This window comes from Pagrus major, chromosome 8 (assembly GCF_040436345.1).
Source record: "Pagrus major chromosome 8, Pma_NU_1.0".
NCBI lineage: Eukaryota > Metazoa > Chordata > Actinopteri > Spariformes > Sparidae > Pagrus > Pagrus major.
In genome coordinates this window covers 16,424,408-16,448,110 of record NC_133222.1, presented here as the reverse complement: position 1 = coordinate 16,448,110, position 23,703 = coordinate 16,424,408, and the positions used below count along the sequence as shown (strand labels likewise).

The 23,703-nt window shown below is 40.8% G+C and overlaps 1 protein-coding gene across 1 annotated transcript in view; it reads left to right on the top strand.

Moving 5' to 3' along the window:
* Positions 1-23,703, top strand: part of plxnb2b (plexin b2b) — a 130,391-nt gene that overhangs the window by 82,892 nt on the left and 23,796 nt on the right. Inside the window, exons 3-19 of the mRNA XM_073472570.1 lie at positions 1,066-2,174; positions 3,119-3,307; positions 3,445-3,570; positions 4,692-4,792; positions 6,872-6,998; positions 7,558-7,717; positions 8,745-8,856; positions 9,375-9,486; positions 9,816-9,917; positions 10,869-10,964; positions 11,630-11,717; positions 13,020-13,204; positions 14,533-14,681; positions 17,870-17,981; positions 18,723-18,859; positions 19,320-19,502; positions 21,790-21,883. Coding sequence (XP_073328671.1) covers positions 1,068-2,174; positions 3,119-3,307; positions 3,445-3,570; positions 4,692-4,792; positions 6,872-6,998; positions 7,558-7,717; positions 8,745-8,856; positions 9,375-9,486; positions 9,816-9,917; positions 10,869-10,964; positions 11,630-11,717; positions 13,020-13,204; positions 14,533-14,681; positions 17,870-17,981; positions 18,723-18,859; positions 19,320-19,502; positions 21,790-21,883 — 3,180 coding nt within the window. The 5' untranslated portion in view covers positions 1,066-1,067. The remainder of the gene's footprint in view (positions 1-1,065; positions 2,175-3,118; positions 3,308-3,444; positions 3,571-4,691; positions 4,793-6,871; positions 6,999-7,557; positions 7,718-8,744; positions 8,857-9,374; positions 9,487-9,815; positions 9,918-10,868; positions 10,965-11,629; positions 11,718-13,019; positions 13,205-14,532; positions 14,682-17,869; positions 17,982-18,722; positions 18,860-19,319; positions 19,503-21,789; positions 21,884-23,703) is intronic.

The window sequence follows — 23,703 nt, the reverse complement described above, 5'->3', positions numbered from 1 at the left end:
TATTTCGCCAAGTTTATAGCGGTCTGTCTCTCAGAACTAAAAACTCCTCTTCACTTGCAATCCGGAAAAAAAATAATTGTGTTGCAGTACACAGACCTTCATTGGGTTATTTTTAAAATAACCTTATGAAGGTCTTCGTTATAATTTTTTTTCCTGATTACATGAGAAGAGGACAGTGTGCAGGAGTAGTTTTAATCTGATTTATTTATTTTTGTTTTTATTTAATAAGTTTATTTGTATCAGGGACAATGTACAAAATAACATTAGTCTCGAGATGAGAGAAGATGCTTTATACCGGATTTAGCTTACTAGCTACTTTCCATCCGTAGTCCCTGGGCAGGTGAGATTTTGTCAACCCTTGGCCTTTTCTTACACAGCTGTCGATCCACAGGTGTGTGAATTTTTAATGAAAGAGAGGTCGTTGTAATATTTCTAATTGTAAAACTTTAAAGGGGCTCTGTGGAACTTCTTTGCTGGAAGCTGGTCGTTAGTTTATGTGAGCAGACTCCGTTCCTAAACTAACATCAGCTACTATTATTATTTTACTAAAATCAAGTAATCTACATGGCTAGATTCAACTGGCACTTAAGGTAACTGAGAAAACATGTTTTGTTATAAATGTAGTAACCATTTTAAAATAATAATTCAACATTGTTGGGAAAAACACTTACTTTCTTGCTGAGAATATCAATATGAAACTGGAGCTAGGACATGGTTTGCTTAGCTTGGCAGAAAGACTGGAAACAGGAAAGCAGGAAGTCTGCCTCTGTCCAAAAGTTAAAAAACATCTGCCTCTAAAGCTTGTAACTAGGAACTTGTAACTATGAAACTTGGCAAGAAAGTGAAAAGTTATTTCCCAAAACTGTTAACTTCGACCCTTGTAATTGGGCCGTCTCACTGCAGACTTGTTCACCTGACCATCAGATTGCATGTGCGAGTGTGTGTTAATGTTAACCACACACCCACTCTACACTGCAGTCTCGTGTTGCAGGTGGTTAATGTTCATTTACGTGTGCATTTAACTGCATTAATAATGAAACGCCTCTCTCTTTCTGTTCTCTCCAGAGATGGCGAGCTGGGTCTCCCTCCTCCTCTTTCTCTTCTGCAAGTCGGTCGCACAAGCCCAGGAGGAGTTCACCTCCGAGACCCTCATTAACAATGTAGTCCAGGACCCCCAGACCGGCCGCATCTACCTGGGGGCGGTCAACAACATCTACCAGCTGGGGCCGTTGCTCCAGAAAGAGGCTCGTGCCGAGACAGGTCCAAAAGAGGACTCCCGGACCTGTACGCCTCCTGCCTCTGCATGCCAGGACACAAAGCCCATGCCCAACCTCAACAAGCTTCTGCTGGTCCATCCGTCCAACGGTACCCTCATAGTCTGTGGCAGCCGCTACCGGGGCATCTGCTCCCTCCTCAACCTGACCAACGTAGAACAGCAGATATATTACCTTGATACTAAAGGAGAGAGGACTTACGTGGCCAGCATAGAGGATAATGTGAACGTGGTGGGCGTCATGTCCACCTACAAAACCGAGGAGGATACTTTCAGTGTGTTTGTTGTTGGGAAGGGCTACGGAAGCTCGGACAGCTCAAAACTCATCAGCACACGAATCCTTCAGGACTACCGTGATTGGGTCGTGTTTGAGAGTATCATTGAGGCATCGACGGTACAGACGACGCCATTTGTTCCCAAGTACCTGCATGACTTCCGCCTTGCCTTCAAAGAGGGAGATTTTATTTATTTCCTCTTTTCGCGAACACTCGATGGTACGGATAATAAGAACCTGACTTTTGTGTCTCGTCTTTGCGAAAACGACCCCCATTACTATTCCCACACAGAGCTCCAGTTAAACTGCGGCCTAAATAATCGATACAACAAAGTCCAAGCTGCGTATGTGGCTTCTCCAGGGAAAGAGCTTGCAAGGGTCATGACTGAATCATCAGGTATCTATGGGAAGGTCATGCCCTGGGACAAAGTTCTGTTCATGGTGGCGAGTCCGGATGAAGACGACAACGACTCAGCTCTCTGCATGTACCCGCTAAACACCATCAATGAGAAGCTAGTGGATATCATCAGCGCCTGCTACAGCGACTCGGGCAAGATTTCCGGGATTCCTGCTGTGGACATCCCATACTCGTCTAAAACTGACGAATTCTGCACATCGAAAATTTCAGTAAGTGATTCTGTGTAGAAATGTGTTTGAAATAAATTAGTTGGTTATGTTTTGAAGGATTCCCTTAGCAGTAATCAATAATGCATAGATGTGTCACTGTTTACTTTATTGTGTCAGTGTTTACTTTGTTCTGCGGATCCTTTGTATTGTTCTGTCTGAAGCTCTCATTCTGCCTCACACGTTTTCCCTCCTCCCATGTCTCTTTACCCAATTCCCTCAACTCATCCAGAATAATACCATGTAGCAGCAGGAGGCAAACACTGGCTCATGGGCCAAATCAGGCCCTGTAGGAAAACAATTTGGCCCTGTGATGAAAGCTGAGATTTTCCCTTTCATGGCGTGCATCAATACCTTAATGTCATTTTTCACAAATCTGCCATAGATAACAATGTGAAGACTTATCTCATGCAAATTCTAAGTACGACTTGGTAATAGAGCTGCAACCATTAGTCAATTCAAACATAAATGTTGAACATTTGCTGATTTCACCTTGAGAGTGTTTATCAGAATGTTTTGACATTTTAAAAACTAAAATAAATAAAAAAATCTGAAAACATTCTGTTTTCATTAATTCATTAATTAATTTATGTATTTATTAAGTTTCTTCTTATATTAAGGCAGAAATAGACAACTTTTCTTTTTGTACAGCCGTTACACTGTCCAATCAGTATCAACTTCAGATCAATAAGTCAAAGCAAAAAGGTTTTCTATTGCCAGTTTAAATAAATAACATTACAAAACAAAACGTTAAAGGTATTTAGACCTTTCCACTACACCTTTTAAAACACCAATCTTCAGTGGTGATCTAACTGGGCTGTGGTGACCCTGCTGTATAGCTTATTAATAGAGGGCGTTTGATTTACACATATTCCCTGTTGTATTCACTGCTGTATAACATTGACAATGTGTCATCATCACCTTTTGTTCGTCCTTGTCTTTTACAGAAGGATACGTTGGAACAATACAAGTGTGGTGCAGACTTTCTGCCTTCCCCTCTGGCCAGCAAGCCGAAATTTGCCTTAAAGGCAGATGATATGTTGACCACGTCAGGCCTTCTGACCGCTGTAGCCGTCGCCGTGGAGAACGATCACACCATCGCCTTCTTGGGGAACAACCAGGGGGAAGTCTTGAAGGTGGAGTTGTCCTCTGATCTGTTGTTTCTCTGTACTTAACTCCTTTTTTTTCTCTTTTGAGTATGCGGGAAGCTTGGGGGGGGCATTAGAGCTAAGACCTCTTGTCTGACAGAGTTACCATTTTGTTTTCTGTCCAGGTACACCTGACCGCTGAGCCATATGTGTACAGCAAGACTCCCAGCGACACCATCGGAGAGAAGGTCAACAAGAACCTGTTCTTTGACATGAGTCAAAGCCACATCTACATTACCACAGAGAAAAAGGTGCGTATGTCAGGAACCCTTTTGTAATATATCATTGATAACAGAGGGCGTTCAGGCACAGAACTGCATGTAGGCGACCTGCGCAGAGTTCAGAGCCCAATCACTGCAGTCAAGTCAAACAGAAGTAGACATGAAACCGAGAAAAGATTTGCTTTGGTTCACAGAGCATGCATGAAGTCACATCATTTCGACTGTTGCGGAAAATGGGAACTGAGCCCTTCACAAAGAAATCCACAGTGCAGCAGCATTAAACACCTTTCACAAATCGTACACAGGGTCGTACAGACATCCAAGAGCGGGTGAAGGGGGTCCCGCAATTTACTGACGGTGATTATGTGATGTGATTTAAAATGAAAAACACAGATCTCAATGTTACCATTTCCAATTCTGGTTATTGATGGCAACTTAAAGTATCCACCACACAAGGAAGTTTACTTCCCGTATTCTGATGCACTGGGAAAGATTTTAAAATGACGAGCGCTCTTGGGTGCTATGGGATCTAGAGAGTTAATACATGTAAATGACTACTAATTGTTACATAGAGCCCCTTTTTATTCTGATTGAAGATTAAGTTAATTTTCTGCTGAATTGCTGTCCCAGAAAGATTTAATGATAGGAAAAGACCATCAACAATGTATACAATAGCAAGTGCGTAACTAAACTAAGGAATTAATTATTCCAGTTATCTTCATTCAAATCAATTTCCAAGTCTCTTTTTCATGCAGATTTGGACTTTTCAGTAGTGTCTGTGGCACAGGAGCAAAGCATTTCACAGCAGTTAGAGAGAAAGTGGTTACATTTTCACTCCTTGACAAAGAGTTCCTCCATTGTTTTGATTTAAGAAATATGATTAAATGTGTTAATTTATGTAACCTGATTGTATCACTGAACAATTACTATTAAACAAAATAAACATTTAGCACATAGACAGAGAAATATTTTAGTATTTGAACATGGGGAGCAGACATGAGAGACCATGTGCTGTGACAGGACCTGTTTACTTCACTCTGCACACCTGAAACGAACCAAGAAACATTTGTGGCCATGCTTAAAATGCTATTTTGCTTAGTGTCTCTCCTCAGGTGCACTGTTTGATCATTTTTCATGTTCTAACGCTCCAGATCACCAAGGTGCCAGTGCAGACGTGCCTCCAACAGAAAGACTGCCAATCATGCGTGGAACTGAGGGACCCTTACTGTGGCTGGTGTGTCCTGGAGGGCAGGTGAGGATCACACACGCTCACAAACACTCATGGAAGGACTTATAAATGCATGCACACAGCGACAGACTAGCACAAACACCCACACACACAATTCCATCTGTAAAACACAGCAGGGTATTTGTTCAGTGTTTTATTGCAGACACTTTTAGTACCCTTCGGTGTTTATATTCCATCTCCTGTTGTCCGTGCAGCCGTAAGGAATTAAAGCTGTTTGTCAGCCTCATGCAGCGAATGGAGTCTGTGCAATTTACTCTCATCAGCCTATATTTATCAGGGTCTAGAGGGTAGAAAGGGCTGCATGTATCATGCATTTTACAGGGAAGTTACCAGTAACAGGAAACAAAAGAAAAGCAGGAAAAACAGGTGTGTCCTCCTGGAAGTTGTTGATACTGGAAAGAAACACTGTGCGCACTTTAGGGCTTCAACAATTGATAAGAAAATTCTCAGCAACTATTTCAGTCAATTTTCAAGCGAAACATTTGATGGTTTCAGCTTCTTGAACGGATTAATTCAGCTGTTTTTCTATGTCCTAAATCATAGTAATCTGTATATCTTTGGGTTTTGGATTTGGTAGTCATAAAGCAAGACAATTGATGACAACACCTGGAGCTCTGACACTAATGGACATTTTTCTCTGTTTTCTGTTGCTTTATCGACAAGATAATTATTAATCAATCGAGAATATAATTGAGAGATTAATAGATTTCTTGCAGCCCCTCTTAGCTTGTTGCTTTTCTCTTTTCACCTCTGCTTCACAAACACAAGGTAATCCGTTCTATTTCCACAAAATCTCAAGTCCTTTTTATTTGCACATTATTAAAACATGTCAGCTTTACAGTGTGTTCCCTTTCTAATATGTATTTTGTTTTAAATTGTTTTCCCCAAATGATGATAACTGAAGAACTGAATTCTGAAGTTGTCTTGTTGTTGTAAATTATATGTTGTATTTTTCTGTGAAAATGTTATATTTTTAAGAAATCATACAGCAAATTGTTTGGATAACACTTTTACAAAACTTAATTTTCATTGTCGATTAAAGTGCAATGTAGTCTATGAAATCTAAAAAAGTAGTCCGATACGCCCATCGTAACTTCGCAGGGCCCAAATATACAACATGATGAAAACTGTGCTCTGCGTTTAACCCATCCCGAGGAAGCAGTAGGCGGCATACAGCGCCTGGGGACCAACTCAAGATCTTAGCCAGAGCCTTGGTCGAGGGCATTGAACAGAGAATCATCCTAATGATTATTTGACCAAAGGTCCAAAACCAAAACATGGTTAATTTGCTATTGTTTAAAATGAAAACAAGCAGCAAATCCACATATGTTAGAAGCTGGTACGAACAAATATTTGGCACTTTTGCATTAAAGCTGACTGAAACGATTCACTGATTACCGAAACATTTAAAAGTAAATTTCCAACTAACCAATCCATTAACTAATTGTTGCAGCTCTAATAAATGTTTGATTGATAATTATAGATGGGCACCATATCAGGAAAATTTGCAGTGTCCAATAACAATGTTCAGTATTGCAATGATGATATGACTTGCGATAAGAAAACACATGTGCGGATATAATGACTAAGTGGGTAAAAGTAAGTATTAAAACATGTTGAACAATCTGGTAAGTTTAGAAAATGACATCACTTTACTATAATGCAGCCTTTAAAACCGGGAAAAGACAACACGATATATAATCTCATATCACAGTAGCGATATATATTGTGTATATTGCCCAGCCCTATGTTCAGTTTACTATTAAGACAGCAAATACTCACAACAGTTTGTTTTGATTTAAACAGTTAATCTATTATAAGTATAGATCCTTTCCGCTGTAAACTATTGCTGCTTTTACACTGCAAAACCATTTACCATTGAAGGACATTTAATGTTTTTCATATCCATAGAAACTGTAATCCTGAGACGCTGTTTGAGGTCACTTGGGCATATGGTTGTTATCCACAAAAGCACATTGTAAATCTGTAACAGTCCATGGACGTTGTTTTTTGAGGCCTTGTGAAAGTGTTTAGGGGTTGTGGCGCAGAGGCTGATGGGAGTTGTTCATCCTTCTTCTGAAGGTGTACCAGGAGGTCTGAGTGCCGGCGGGCAGAGGAGAAGAATGGCTGGCTGTGGAGCCCCAAGCACCAGTGTGTCAAGATTATCTCCTTCCATCCCCCGAACCTTTCCTGTAAAAAGACTCAGAAGGTGCAGAGCTGCTTCTCTTCTCTCTCTTCCTCGCTCTTACTCTCCTTTTGTTCTCTGCTCCTCTTTCTGTCTCTCTCTCGCTCTGCAAACACAACCCCACTTGAATGCACGTCTCACAAACATTCATAGCCGGAGTAATAAACTGTTTCCATTGTGAATCAGAGACCCTGGGCTCTTGGTCTTCCTGCTCTGTATCGATCCATCCAGAAAACTCCAAACTGGCTTATTATAACCGACCTGGTTGATTGTGCTGGAAGATGGAGAGCCTCTCTTGTGCACTTGTTTTGTAACCCTTTTTCTATCACTATCTTACTGTTTCCCTCCGCTTCTTACTCACTCTCTTATTTCAACAGCAACCTGTCCTTCTTAGTTGTTCTCAATCAATCTTTAGCCTTTTAAAGGAAACTTTATTTTTACTTCACGGACACAGTGTGTTTGAATTCATTCCTCTGCTCTGTGGATAATTCAGTGGAAACTGATGTAGCTCAGCCAAACAGATCATAGACAATAACTCTTTCTATGAAAGAGTTTCTAAATCCTTTAAATATTGTTTGTTCAGGTGGAGATCAACATCCCGTCCCTTCCTGCAATCGGGGCTTCTGACCGTCTGCAATGCACCATCCAGAAATTCCAAAGTGAGGGCACCATGTCTGACTCTGGTCAGGTCTCCTGCGATCTGCCCAGCCCTTCAGTTATACCACAGACACCTGAGGACCAAGGTATGGCCTCTATAATTAATCTTCTCTCTTTTAACACATTCTCTTTCAAGGCAAACTGTATCGCCTCTGGGCAAATGGGCAAAGCAGGGTGGGACCAAAAAGTGATTAATTACAGATTTGTAAGGGAGTTTGCTCCACTAAATTACAATAGAAATTTAAGGGTAATTCTGGTATTTTATGACCTGGACTTTATTTCCTTTATTTTTGTGTAAAAGTGATTAATGGGGAAAACAATTGTTGAAATGGGTCCAATATTGAGCGAGATTGCTGCAGGTGGCAGCTGCGAAGTGGGCTGCAATGTAACCCATGCGGGCAATTGCGAACCGTCATATTGCGTCCAGTTAGAGTGCTTGTTTTTGCCACTGATTGTTATTGTATGTATCCCTACAGAGACGTTTTTGTTATAGAATAAACCCTTTTTGTTTAACCAGACGCAGGTGCTGTTTCCCCTCAGCAAATTCCATATATGTATTGAGTTGAGGCAGTTGTTTAGGCAATCAAATAATAAATGAATTGGTCACAAGAGCAGATGTGTCAGTATCAAAGTGGCTCACCACCTCAGCTGAACAGTTTCCTGGGGGAAACCCGGGAGCACTGGTTGCCTTGAACTCTGAGCTGACAGAGTACACGTATTGAACATTGTACAGAGTGCAGTATTGTAGGGGGGGAAGTAGAGAAACGAGAGCAAATGTTTAACACATTTTTACTTGCAGTGCTAGCGGCATTGCTTAGGAATGACAGTCTGTCAGATGTACAGTCGTTTCACCACATAGAACCAGATTAAAATATCTCAACAACTACTGGATGGATTGCTATTAAATGTTGTCCCATGTCATTGTCCCACGTCATTAATACATAAGGAGTATAAAGTTATTAATGGTCGTATCTTGAATTGTCTTCAAACGCATGCATTACATCATGAACTGTGGAAGTCTCAAATATTCAGAATAATTCCCAAAGACACCATCAACATCCATAAATGTGTATGTTTAATGTATGTTTATTTCTCCCTTTGCTGCGTCCTCAGACTTTGTGGCCGTGGCGATCAAGCTTTTCGTCAACGAGACTGTTGAGCTGGCGACACGGGAGTTCAAGTTCTATAACTGTGCTGCCACAGTGAGGAAATCTGCAAACACACCGTGAGTCAGACTGTTAATCTATCAGTTCTGCTCTGTCACTCACTGAAAATACACAGTGACACTGAACACAGCATCAGCTGACAACCTTGATGTAAATGTATCACCGCGCATGAACAGATGAGAGATCAAGGCTCTGTTTGTAAATTGTGATGCATGGTAGTTTTGAATGCACCTCTTGCAGTTTCTCTCCTCTGTTTATTACCAAGCCGAGGAAATTGCCTCAGTTTCCTATTCATTAATCAAAAAATGAAAGTCAATCTCGCCATTTTTTTCCCCCTCCTTATTTTTTTCTTCATTTCTTTCATGCCAAGGAATGTGTGATGAACGAGCTTTGCTTATGTGAAGTTGCAGAGATCCATTTTGTTGTCAGCAGCATGGATTTTTGTGCCGGACGCTCTTTGATGAGTTTGCATGTTTTTAGATTTTGTTTGTGTGCGCTTTCGTGTGTGTGTGCTCCTGCCTAATTATGTATTTGAAATTATTTTCTTGCCTTCAGTGTTTATCTCGCTGTATTTCAGGTGCATGTCATGCGTGGCCAGTTCATGGGGCTGCCAGTGGAATACACACGACCACACCTGCAGCGACATGAACGAAGCCGTGGCTGGCCCCAGCATCATCAAGCACCGTCAGGTTAGTCCTCTCGAGGGTTAACACATACGACATGTGTGTTGGGAAAAAGTGTAGCAGAAGTTTCACCAAACCACACGTGACTCGGCATCTGAGCGATCCAAAAACCCTCCTGAAAAATTAATTATAAAAACTCAAATCCCGGTATCAGCTGGCACCATCTTGCGTGACAAATATTGAAGGGTGGAGGATATCAATTTACAAGTCAGCAGATGTTTCAGAGATACACTTATCTGTCTCCGCAGATGAGGGTGTCCGTTAAGTGGTTGGCATATTTAAAATGTAAATGATTTGAAAGTAGGAGTATCTGATTTGTTTTGATGCCTTCTCAGGGAGCCAAGTGTCCTCAGTTTGAGAATCCAGATCCTGGGCTGATCCCTGTGGGCTACAAGACTCGTATCAGCTTCGAGGGGATCAATTTGGACCTCTACCAGGTAAAGTGGCACAGACACAGAATTTAAAGCATGTACAGTAAGCAAAACTAGTCAACTCTTTTAAACACATCTTAAGGATGGTAGTAGGACTGCAGTGAACTAGACTGGTCACAGTTTTGGGGTATAAATTAATTATCCCATCTGCAAACTGGATTAATTAAATGTGCGAAAGGTGATGAAATGGTGATGTTTCTGTCATACGACATCGACTATCAGACAAACAGCAATGAGGTAATACATATATGCATACACCCATGTGTCCTTGTATATGAGTATTTAACTCTATATGCAGACATACACCGCTAACGTGCTGACTCAAAGGATCTCCATGCGTCAGAATTTGCTGGCATGTCCCAGGATGCTCGTTTGCCAGGACCCAAGGTTTCCCAGCAGTATTGCATTGAAACGACATGATCAATGTTATACACTTCACCTGTCAGTCGTGGCTGACTGGTGTGTACATAAAGATATTCACAGAAAAAAAACAACTAAAAGCAACAGCAGGACAGCTTCCATTAATCACCACATTGAAAACAGCAGGCCATTAAGGACAGATCCTCATTAAGACCTTCAGTGTTCTCGTATAGAAAATCAATTTACATTCTGATTTAAGCAGTTTTTGATCACTGCTGTGTACTTTTGTAATTCCTAAGATTGAAAAGAATGAAAGTGTCGACCATTAAGACACAACTTGTTGCTGTACATTTTGCTTGTAATGTGATTTGTGAATTTACGGGTTTTCTCACATGAGATACAGTTGCGATAACAAAGAAAGAAGCTAGTCAACCCATCCAAACCTGGAGCTGAAAGAGTATATTACTATCTTGTATTCTCGTATTTTTTTGTCTTGCTCTGTAGCAAGACAAGAAAGATCAGGGAAGAGTATTTTGCAAATAGGATCACATAAACGAACAAACCTTGTTTCCTGTTTGTGTTTATCTGGATCTCCAGGGTCATGTCTTCGCCATCGGCACTGAGCTGATGAGAAACATGGAAGAAGAGGTAATTTTTGAGGACGGGCCATTCTACACCTTCGGCGGCTTCAATGTGAGTACAGTGTTTTTTCTGATCACTTGACACTCATCTCGGCCTCACGTTGACCCTCGACTGTGCCTCTGTATTCACAATGAGCTGCTGATTTTATTCCTTTACAAAGTTTGTTCAGATGGCTTCTGGCCAATTTTGCTTTCACTCAAGACACGGTCCTTGAACTATGGCTGATTTGTGGATTATCAAAGTGCAATATGGAGCAACCCTGAAACTAAGTGAAATCTATTGTAGAGTGCCACTTCATTTCAATTTTTTGGGTACTGGCAGTCTAAATGCAAACTTTCTATCTCTGCACAGATGATTTCATTCTAGGCTTATAAATCAAATCACCCTTTATCTGGTTTTCACAGCCCCTTTGATATTCTCTAGCTCCCTCTAATGGACACACTCTCCTCACTGGAGTTATTTTAGCTCCTTCTCCACATTGTGAATTCTGTGATTGGGAAACTCAAGCAGTGCCTAGCCCCCAGCTATGTTCTTTTCCAACATTGATTTCTTTAGCTGAAAATCTGCCAGATTGGGTAAAGAAAAAAAAATCTTCTTTTTTTCCCCCTCTCTCTTGGCACAGGGGAGCGGCAGCCCACACTGTTTGCAGAGGAGAGCTTAAGTGCCATTAATCACTGGATTCTGAATTAATAATTCATTTTCTTCCAATTTCTTAGTTTTCTTACGACAAGTCACCGGAGACCAATGTTCTCTTCTACGTGAAGGACAAGGAGTCAGGCAAGAAGATGGACAGCACGCTGAACGGTACGCTCTCTCACATTTTGATGTGGGGATCAGATTATTTATAATGCCCTGTGTGTACACTCCATTCAATCTGAGGTGGCTGCCTTTAAACTCCAACTGAAAAATAAACAGAAATGTACTGGTAATGACTGTATCATCACAGATATTTTGACAGAATATGGTGCATTTCGGCACAACAAGTGATTGTGAGGCCTGTTATACAGTTTTCTTTGTCATGAAAACTAAAACAGTATAATTAGACATTTCAGAATACACAAACAGAATAAGCCAACGTTATTCTGTATAAGAGGGTGTAGGTTTGGTTTCAGAAAGTTAGCTGGCACAGAAAAAAAGAGAAAATACATACAGTATGTACTTTCAAAAAATAGAAAGGCTGTGTTAAACCTCTGCGTTAATTATGCAGCAACCAGACTACGATCATGTTTGCTTGAGAACTGATAGAAGATAAATGTTGTGCGTCTTTACTACAAAGCATTGCATTGTGTGTCATCGCCTCATCTTTTATTGATTCTTTTTTTTTTTTTTTGATATTCACTGTAAATAAAAGCAGGCCACAGAAAATGCGGAGGAGGTTAGGGTGCTTTTTCAGCCCTGAGTTATGTCTGCAGTCTTCTGCTGCAGGGCTGACTGTATATCACCTGTGAGGCAAACCCAGGGCAAAGGAGGCCACAAAGCTAGAGTAATATGCCAGTTTAGCATTGCCCTTCTGTAAAATGTTGTACTTATGTCTGGCAGTTAAAACAGAAAACAGAAAACAGATGCAGCAGTATATCGTTTTCTTCCTTGTCGAAACTTGTGCCTACAATACCCACAATACCCACTTAGCCACTGATAGTTAAGCCGTAGTTCCAGGAGCGTTATGCTACTAGCAGCTAATGTAGCGTCAAGCCACCATTCTTAAGCAAAAATGAGGACCAAGCTAGCTGGTCTGGTGACCTCACTTCTTTATAACTGTTTTTGACATCACTTGAGGCCATTTCTCAGACTTCGCTCAGCTCCCTCTGGAGACACAAAAGGCTCTAAACAAGTTTTTTTTAACTCTGGAATGGTATCCCCCAGGACATGTAAACAGACTTTGATGTGTAAAATCGTTGGAGTTTCACTTTTAACTTACAGTTCTGTGGGGCCCTAGATGATAATTGAGGACGAATCAGATGAGCAAATCAACATTTTTATTTTCATTTAAACTCTATTCTCTTCTCATGGTCACTGTGGTTGACCAGTAGGAGAACTTTTACAAAACTGAAACTTTAAAAGTAAAGTGAAAGAAAATTCAGTGCTTTGTTTTTTTCCCCTCTGCAGTCACCCTGTACAACTGCTCCGTGGGGAGGGAGGACTGTAGTCTGTGTAAGAACGCCGACACAAAGTACAGTTGTGTGTGGTGCGCCAAGCAGAAGGCATGTGTGTACGAGAAGTTGTGCAATCCTGACCAACAAGGGTCGGATTATCCTTACAACACGGAGTGCCCGGACCCCCTGATCACTGATGTGAGTAGTTACAGTGTTGTCATCTCTTTATGTTGACCATTGAACTGAAAAAGGTGCATTAAAGGCTTGTGATTAGCAGTGAAAAGGCATTGATTTTGCTGATTGGATTATTGATTGGAGCCGTGTTTTTCTTCTTCTCCTTTTCGTGTCTACGGAGCAGATGAAAGTCCGCTTCTCCTTGAGGGCCTGTTTTGATCTGAGCACATCTAGATTGAATCGATTCTTTCTTTGTTCACTTAATTGTCGGTGCCTCATTGTCATTGATAAAAATCCATCAGCAATTGCGTTGATGTCAATCAACTGGGGTTATGACCATACATAGTACAGCATGACCGATACATTGGCCAATAGAAATAAAATGGATAATTCACTCACTGTGTGTTTGCAAGATGTTTTACAGTCACATTTTGATGTATATTATCTGTCACGTCTGTCATTTGGTCGCTTCACTGCTTCGACCAAGACTGAAATATCAACAGCTGATAACGAATATTCAGTGGATTGCTGTTAAACATTGAGGGTTCCCAGAGGATGAATCTTACTGACTTTAGTGATGCCCTGACTTTTAATCTAGCGCCACCATCAGGTCAAAAAAATAATGACATCCTCATCAGCCTCTGTTGATCTTTGTGATCAATGCAAAACATTATACCTGCATGTTAGTTAGCATTGTATTTATGATCATGTTGCTATGTTAGCGTTAGCAGTACGCTCAAAACATTGCTGTGCATAATAGGCTGATTTAATATTATGTTGTTACTTAAAAGTGTTGTATGTGTTGCTGCGACAACAACTACTTCAAGTTTAAAAACATTTGTTTCATGTGTTTTAATAGTTATTATTTAAAATGATTTACATTTCTATTATGTTTGCTGGTCCAAATGTACTCTTCTTTTATTGTTCTTATGTTTATTGTTTCTGTTATCATTGATAATCAAAAAACGTGTTCAGTTGTAAAAACACTTCACTTAGACATATCCTGTTGATAAAAAATGTATTACCATGTTATCACTTTATATAGAACATCAGCAATTACAGTCTAATTTGATTTATTATCCTCAGCATTTTTCTAATCAACATCAAAATCCAGCATCAGTTGGAGCCTAATACATCCACATATTTGCCAACAGGACTCCTGCAGTGTGGATGCAGTTCTCGACCGTGGCGTTGAATATTAAACATTTAGACTTTAACTATTCGGCAGACTTGAACACTCGGTGTAAATCTCGTATGTGTTCTTATTGCACAATAAATCTGTTTAAATCCATTTCGATCCCTTCTTCCACTAAACACCCACTCCTCCCCCACCACTGTATCTCCCCATCCAGATCATCCCACGTTTTGGCCCCATGCAGGGAGGAATCTCCATCACCATCCGGGGCTCCAACCTCGGCATCCACAGGCAAGACATTAAAAGCATCACCGTGGCCAGGGAGCCATGTATCCATCAGGAGGAGAAGTACTCCGTCTCCACAAGGTAATACTTGCACACAATAATGTTTTTATGCAAATATATTTGCAACAGCACACACACTTTCTGTCTTTCTGTTGTTTGATGTTGGTCAAACTGTGATTAGAGTGTGTTTTTTTGTAAACTTTTTGGATACCTTATCGGCTCAGGAGTGCTTTGCCTTTCCTCGGGGTGACCTGGGTGTATAATTTATTTAGCTCATTATGCCACTGTATTGATCTGAAAGTCTCTACTCGCAGCTTGATTCAGAAACAGAATCACTCTTTCACTCTCTGCTAGTGGTGTTAGGAGTATTCTGATGCTTTATTTGAGCAAAACAATACAAAAATACGCCATTACAAGTGAACGTTCTGCAATCAAATCCTACTTACAAGTACAGAAGCATTATCAGCAAAATATGCTCAAAATATCAAAAGTAAAAGCAGTAGATCTGCAGAAAAATATATTATTAGATTATTTATGGATGCATTAATGTGTAAGAGGCATTCTACTTTTGCAGCTGGTGGAGCTAGTTTAAACTCCTTTATATATAGTTTGAGGACGTGAGATGATTAATGGGGTAGGAAAGGTCTGCTACACCAATTTGCTTTTCCCTCATCTTTGCTTCTCTGGGAAATATTGGATACTTATACATCTTTGGGCCATAAATAATTATTTAAACAAAAAAAACATCTGAGAGGTTTAAAGGGAAAATGTATCTTCAGTGGAACTGCTAATAACTCACAGACGTCTCAAACATGCCAAGAGACCCAAACTAGACTGAACTAAAGCTGCTCTTTTGTGGTGAGTCACAAGTCCCAAAATGTTTGGAACCACAGTTTTAATCCCACACAGGGCGCAAGGTGTCATATAAACCAACGCACCAATAAAAGGGCATGCTAATCATGTAGCGACATAGTCATGCAGCATACTCACTTAACGGGAAGCAGCTATGCTTAAAGCGCATCATAACCGATTTTACCTAAAAAAACACAGTTCCAACACCAAGCAACTAAAGCAAAGGCAACAAAAACGGTGCATGCCCACAAAGATGGCGCTAGTGAACGTAGCATTTCATGCTAACAATACAAACGATGTGCCATATAACAGCACTTTATTAGCATCAACCTGACACAAGGGATGTTCCAGTGTTGTGCTGTGGTTTTCTAGAGGTTTTGGCCTGCAGCTGATTTTCACTCTTAAAATGGTTCAATTTTGTTCGACGGATATTAAATACTTTATTTATGCTGTGTTCCAACTTAATTTTACTCTGATCCAGTAAAATCTATACTGATGCTTACACCCCTACAGAACTCTCACAAGTGTTGCCTTCATTTTTGTACCAAGATCTTTCATTTAGACCTTGTAGTTAATGAGATGTACTGTATTCATTGTGGGTAAGTCATTTTCCGAGAGTTTAGATTTGTTGAGGCCATTCTTAACGGGTTTAAATACTGTCTTTGACCACAAATGACCAGAGGAACCTGTATGACACATGGATTCACCAATGCAGTGTAAATATATCAAACTAATTTGACAGCATCACACATTTGCCCCAGATTTTTGGCGATGTATTCATGCTGCAGACTCTCTGTTCCTCCTCATCCCAAAGGTGCTTTAATGCACTGAAAAAACAACAACAACACTGGAATAAACTTAAGCCTTGCAAATGCACTTCAGTCACAGCTGTGTTTAAAAAGTGTTCACTTCATACAAATGGTCTTTAAAAGAGAAAACATCCACATTGTTGCCCCACAGCAACACGGCATAGCTGTTGACACCTGGCAGGATGGATCCTCCTTTATGACAAATTCTTGCCCCACCATCTGCACGATGGAGCATAAAACTGGATTTACGAGACCAGATGGAATGTTTTTCACCCTTAAATCATCCACTTTTTGGTGCTAACGTGCCTGCTGTGGTCTTCATCTTGTTTTTAGTTGTCCTGCATGCTCTGCTGCGTGCTGTAGCTCACTTGCTTTAAGTCTTGACAGCTTTTTCGTTGTGATATTTCATTCCTTCACTTTGCTGTTGTAGCTGTTAATTGGCTGCTCGTGGCCCACCTGTTAGCCCGAATGAGGCTTGCCACTTTATGCTGACCTCTTTCATCAGCTCCACATTTCTCCCCGGGGACTGCAGCAGACTTGGACGTGTTTGGTTTATCACATGATTCCAAGAAAAACTCCAGACACTGAAATGTGGGAAAATTCCCAGAGGCTTCAGTTTCTAGGATGCTATAAGCCGCCAATTTGGCATTAGAAATCCAACTATGTTTGTAGCTGCTTAGACAACAGCATTATTTAAACATTGGATAAACCTGTTAAGCATATGTGCTCGCTTCAAAATGTGAACCAAAGCCATTTGAGTTGTTTTTTCAGTTACTTTTACTTCCTTTTGTTTTTGTTATTTAATTGCTTCTCCAATTTCTCCAATTAGCTATAAAAGACACAAAACTCTTTTGTTTGCTTAGATCTGTAATATTGAGATCTAGCTAATTTGAATGGATACATTTGAGTTGAAAGAGGCTATCTGTTTGATTTTAATGGCACAGCTCCAGCACAGACAAGAGTTTTGATTTGCGGAAGTTGTTTAAGCTTAAAAATGCTTTAACAAAGGTGCTGAAGCTGATCATTAATCTAGAATACAGCTCTTAAATAGAGTTTGGTCAGTCAAAGTCATTGTTTAGTCGAACGAAAAATAATGTCTTTGATAAGCGATTAATTGTTTGTGATTTTTTTCAAGTACAAATGTCAAATATCCTCTTGATCCAGACTCTCAAATGTGAGCCATTCAAAAATTAACAGAAATTCTCAACAGAATTTGAATGCATAGCAATTTGTTCATTATGTCAATGTATTGTTTTTTGCCAGTCCCAGTTCAAAGCTCCTGTGCTACCAAACTAACACCAACACTCCCCTGGTCCTTGAGCTCCCAGTCCGCACCACTAGCTGCACGACTAACTGAGCTAACTAGCTAAGGGCAGCTACAGTTAGCAGCAGTTAACAGTTACTCTGGTGATAAACTGCCCCGTGTTTGTGTTCAATTCCTACATATTGCACCTTTAACTAAATACTTTTGGGTTTTGGTCAGAAAAAACAAGCAATATGAAGACCTCACCTTCAGTTTCTTGTCTTCATTACATTAATTAGAAAGTGATCAATTGATTAAGAACATCATCAGTATTTTCTCACCTTTCTCTCTGTTTTCCTGTCCAGCGTTGTGTGTGAGATTGGCCCTATTGACCCTAAAGCCCAACACTGGGGCCAGGTGGAGGTGGAGGTGAAGGGTGGGAAGAGAGGAACCTCCTCACTGCACTTCACCTACAGGGTAAATAATCTCCCTTACTCACCACCACACAAAGACACACACATTCTCGCTATTTTTTTCCCCCACAGCTATATTTTCAGTACGGAGGCGTACAACTAACTTTTGACCAAGAAAATAAACCCATCCAAAAGCTTTCATCTGATTTTGTTGTTTTATGGTCTCTATTATGTTTCCATTTTCCGAACTGCAGAGAGCCCCTTATCAGAACATACCAAGGGCACGCCATTTAAGTGGAATGTACAAATATGAAATCCTAATGTATTGGCAAATGAAGTGCTTCGATGCTGTCATATTACAATGGTAATGCAGTGTACGATAAGCCAGAACGTGTATGCATTCCTCTCTAACCAGATGCTGTGCAGCAAGCCCCCTTTTCTCTCTAATACTTTAACAGGCTACAGCGTAGCTATTTAACTGGCTTTTCATATCTCCAGCTCTGCTAAAGCTTCCCCACAGGGGAGTGCTCCGCCTAACTGTTTGCTCAGCAAATTGAGGCAGATGTGATGCTTGTATGAGTGTGTGTGTGTGTGTGTGTGTTAGTGTGCGTGTGTGAATGTTTCTGAAAGAGGGCGAGAGCTCAAGGAGGGTGAGCTGCAATGTGTGTGTATATATGACATAGCACTGTATCTGTATGTGTGTGCCTGTGGGTTGGAGCTTCTGTGTGTATGTAAATCCTTGCAGGGTGAAACATGAGTATGTATTCATGATGTATCTTGCGACCCTCCGACCCTTTCTCTCCAGAACCCGAGGCCCGAGAAGGTGGAGCCGTCTAGAGGTCCTAAAGCCGGGGGCACCCTCATTACAATTTCTGGACTATTTCTGGACACTGGCAGTAAGGGTGATGTCCAGGTTACCATCGGAGGGGTGGAGTGCACTGTGTAAGGATTTCTTTTCTCCATGATTGTCATTCATACCAAAGCTCAGTTCTGTTTCAATTCAGTCTCTTCTGTTGATAAGTGCTGCTTGTTATTCAGACGTTGTATTCTATGGTAATTCTACTGTATGCACACTTTGAAGCCCGTTAAATTAATCCTTTTTTTTTTTTTTACATTCCTGAACGAAAATGGAATTGACCTTAACTTTGGTGTCATAAGCAGGGTTTTTTCCTCCTTACCATTTACCTTCGCTGTTGTGACCATGAGTGTTCTGTCAAAACCAGCCCACGGTGACATTTTAGGCAGAGGTAACAGAGAAATAACAAGCAACGGAAAAAGCAAAGCCAGGATTTAACAAGCTGTCAGGCTGCTGCCATGTTGCCTTCCACTGCACAGTGACCTTGTGCGACCCCCCCTGCTCCTTCCAGACAGCCAGTGTTGAGGTATGTCCTTGTCTTGGCAGGGAGGACTTTGGAGAACAGATCTCCTGCAGGACAGGAGAATACCGAGCAGAAAAAGTGCCCTCTGACCCTCTCACCATCACAGTAAAGTATGGAAAGAGGACCACAACAACCATCCCAAGTGCCTTCCAATTTGTGGAAAATCCCATCGTGCTGGACCACCAACCCAAAGCAAGCTTTGTCTGGTGGGTATAATACAAGCCTTTTAACTGGAATAAGAGTGTTTGTTAATGTTGCCTGGAAACACAGTGTTGAATGAAAGTGGAGGCAAATTGTGGTATTAGGTGGGTGTTTTTCTCATGTTTTTGTGCATCTGACTATTGGATATCATGATAACATTTTACCGTCTTTGTAGCAATTTGGGAAGTTTGCTGCAACACCTACAATTTTTTTCAAAGAGACCACTTTCTTTTTTTACTTTAAGATAATCAAAAGAAGTTTTTTCATTAGTTTTTTTGTTAGATTTAAAGGTTGGACATGGAATAATATTCATGATTCTTGTTTCAGTAGTGTAAAATCACCTGAAACTAAGAATTGTAGTGTTCTTGTTACCGGAATGAGCCTTTTATATCTAATGAGGCAGCATAGATAAATAAATAAACTAATAGGAAGGACAAAACAAACAATGGCACCAGAGGGGGTCTTTTCGTGTTTTCTGCATTTTAAGCGGCCACTGTAGAGGAAGGTAAGGTGAGGGGTGTTTAGTTGGTTGCAATCTGCAACTTAACCTCTAGATGCCACAAAATCCTACACATTGGACCTTAAAGGTTTTAGCCAAACTAGCAGCATGGCTCTGAGAATAGCAGTGTTTGTCAGTCCACCAGTTTGATTCAAACTGCAATATCTCAACAACTACTAAGACCCTTGTCTTCTCCTCCAGTGCCACCTTGAGATCCTTGTTTGTGGGTGTTATGCTAAGTGTCTCAACAACTATTGGATTGATTGCTAAGAAAATGGGTGCACAAATTCACACTCCCCTCAAGATGAATTCATAACTTTGATGATCCCCTGTCTTTTCATTTAGCGCTATCATCAGGACAATATTTCACTTTGTCCATTGCAAAACTAATTTCATTCCCATCAGCTCTGGCTGTACTTTGTATTTACTGCATTAACTATAAAGTATGGACAAGCTTGCTGGTCAGAAAGGTGAAGACAATGCTGAAGTGCCTTCAATCTGCATTCTCTTTAATGGCTAGCAGGGGGTGACTCCACTGGTTTCAAGAAGAAGTCCAATTATATGTAAGCTTACGAGAAAATGACTGTACTTCTTGCTTGATTTTCTATCTCAGTTAACAGTCTCCTAATGAGTTTAAGGTCTCAATCATGAGTTTCAAATATTCTTCAATTCAACATAATATTCATTTTGTAAAGTATGGTCCCATTTAAAGCAAAATACAACATAAAGCAAGGATGGATACTACGGCGTGTTCTTGAGTTCCCAGTCAGATCCAATCAGTATCTTCCCCAGCTCCACCTTCACGTCCAAATCTGGTCACTTCTGGCTCCATAAAAGATGGCGACGGCCATAATGTCAAACTCAGTGCTTCAAAACAGTGGTCCACAAACCAGTGGGTGTCATCCTGAGGGTTTATACTTGGTTTTTTGCTAATTAGCAAATGTTAGCATGCTAACAGGCTAAATTACAGTCTGGTTGTGAACAACATCTGTGTCAACGTTTGCGTATTAGGATGCAGACATAGCTCCACTAGCATGGCTGAACATTAGACTGCTAGTCTTGTGTAAAAAGCTGCAAGAGGCTCACTGGCCTTCTTCTTATCGACAACATTCTTGCTGAAGTCTGCCTTTTACAAATCTCGCAACAGATATGGAGAAGAAAGACAGGACAAAGATCCATATCAAGGCTGACAGAAATCGAAATATCTCTGTGGATAATTCCCACTGTTGTTTTTAAAGTAGGGAAGCAAAAAAACAAAGTTTACATTGATGACAAGGTTGAGCAGAATAGTACACCTGCCTCATTCTCTGCCTGCAAGCTTCTGTCTGTCTGAAACCTTGGTTGAGGTCATTAATGCCAGGAACCTTTTTTTGTTTTGTGTTTAGTATTATTTGTCCTTCAAGAGCTGCTGAGTGTGCCCGTGTTTTTTATGTGTGCAGAATATTTTCCGTACATACTTCTGATTGGCTGAAGGGGATTTAAATAGTCGTCTTTGATGTTGTACAAAACTGATTGATGATCGCTGAAAATGGATGCGTTAGAGGGTTACCTTGCTTTTTCCGTGCAATTGAAAGCACCAGTGCGCGTGTGATTAGGCACAGAGCCTGAAACAACAGACAACAGATAGGCTGCTCGCAGGCTAAACTAATTTGTTTTCATCTCCAGTGAAAATTACCCCAGGTGCAATGTAAGAAACGTGTCTGTCTTCCCGTAACTCTCCCTATGAGCTTGTCTTTGTGTAGATGGAGACATCTATACTCATATATGTGTTTTACTGTCTTGTGTGTTTTCAGTGGAGGGAGGAACATTGTGGTGACCGGCTCTGGCTTTGACCTAATCCAGACTGCTGTCATGCAGGTCCGCGGAGACAACACGACAGCTTCTGAGGTGCGTGTGTCTTCGATTTATTTTTCTGTTCCCTATGATTATCAGCCTCTGTCCACCTCTAAAAGTCATCCTTTCTTTGCTCTTAATTGTCTCTTTCCTGCGATTCTTTGTCTTGGAGAATTTCAACTTTTCCGTCTGTTCCCTCAAAGTAGCAGCACTGTCCATCGATCTCCTAACATCTCATGAGCCCACGACTACAGTGGTGATTCATTCGAACTCTGAGAAGCACGTGCACACACACACCAGCAGCTCTCCACTCTTGCTTGCTCCCACTGATCAGTGAGATTCCATGAACGAGTTTTACTTCATCTCTCTTCTTTAGCCACAAATCCTTCGAACCTGTAGGATTACAGATAGCAGCACCACTGTTTCACCCTCACCAGAATGTAACTGTGTTCCTCGTCCAGCTTAATCAAGTAGGATTGACTCTGCCAGGCAGCTTGAAGGAGTTGCATACAGCTTGCCGGCGCCTGCCCTCCAGTGTACTGGCCAGTGTTAAGCAGAAGCAATTCTGTTCATTTCATTTAAAGGGCTAAATTTAATACCGGCATTAAGGTTGCAGAAGATTATGTGACTATGCAGCTCTTTACCACTTTACTCCCGGCCAAGTCCCTGGTCCCCGCCACCCAGGGACAGCAGAGATTTGAAAAGACCTCTGGCTGCAACAAACTAGCAGCGGATGTAGAAGTGTTATCTCAAAGGCTTTGGCTGGTCAACTTCTTAAGCTTCTCGTGGTTTAAGTCTATCCACTGAACTAGACCCAAATATTTGGAGTCATTATTGTTGCTGGCTTGTGGTGAAAACATGTTGATTATATTTTGGGTCATGTTAGCGGCTCAAAGCAATTAAGTATTTTCTTCTCTGTAGTCCCTCCAGCTCTTGTTCATAATTGTAAACAGAGACTTCTGGAGCTGGTTGCACCTGTTGTTTGTAACTGCAAATTAAAAGCCTAGTTGTAAAATAAATGTTTGCAGTGTAGAACTACACATAAACATACATTACTAAATTAAAATGGATCGCACAACACTGCAGTACTTAAATTTGCAAATACTATCTTCCAGGTGTGACTCTTGCGTTGCTAACTGAACTAACTGAATAGACCTGATACTTATATTTACAAAAGATGGTCAGTGAGGATTGATATACTGCTTGACACTTAAAACTTTTATTTTAAGAAGTCATGTTACAGCTTGTGATGCTACAGTGACCAATGACAGCGTTCCAGTACAACAACTCAGAATACCAGTTTCAGCCAGGTTAGCTATTGTTAGCGATACCAGTTGATAACAACACATTGCACGCTATTTTGTAGATAAAAACATCAAAGCAACATGTCCTAGGATAGAATTTGGACAGTACTGTGTGTAAGATTTATTTAATGAGAAACATGTAAGACAGAAAGTGCTAATAAACTGTTAGCTGTTGATAAGCGGAGCAGCCATCATAGATTTTGAGGTCCGGGCTGGTGAGGTGTGTCCGATGAAAATGTACGGTCAGAAGAAACAGCAGTTCACAGGGATGCAGAAGGCTCACAGGACTCAAAGGAATTTGATAGGACATTTACTTGAGCTAAATGACAAAAGACATTCAAGTCATACAACCGGTCTGAAAATGTATAGTAGCTCTGCGTGACTGATGCAGCCTACGCCTTCTGCCGTGTCCTTTTGAAAAACTTTTTTCTGCATGTAGGACTGTAGGGTTTAGCTGTCACACGCGGTATTGTCAGGCCTGTATCGAAACAATCAGAGAGTGACAGAAATATCACCATCAGTCCGGTTAATCAAAAGCAAATAAACAAAGCCAGAGCAGGAATGACTCAG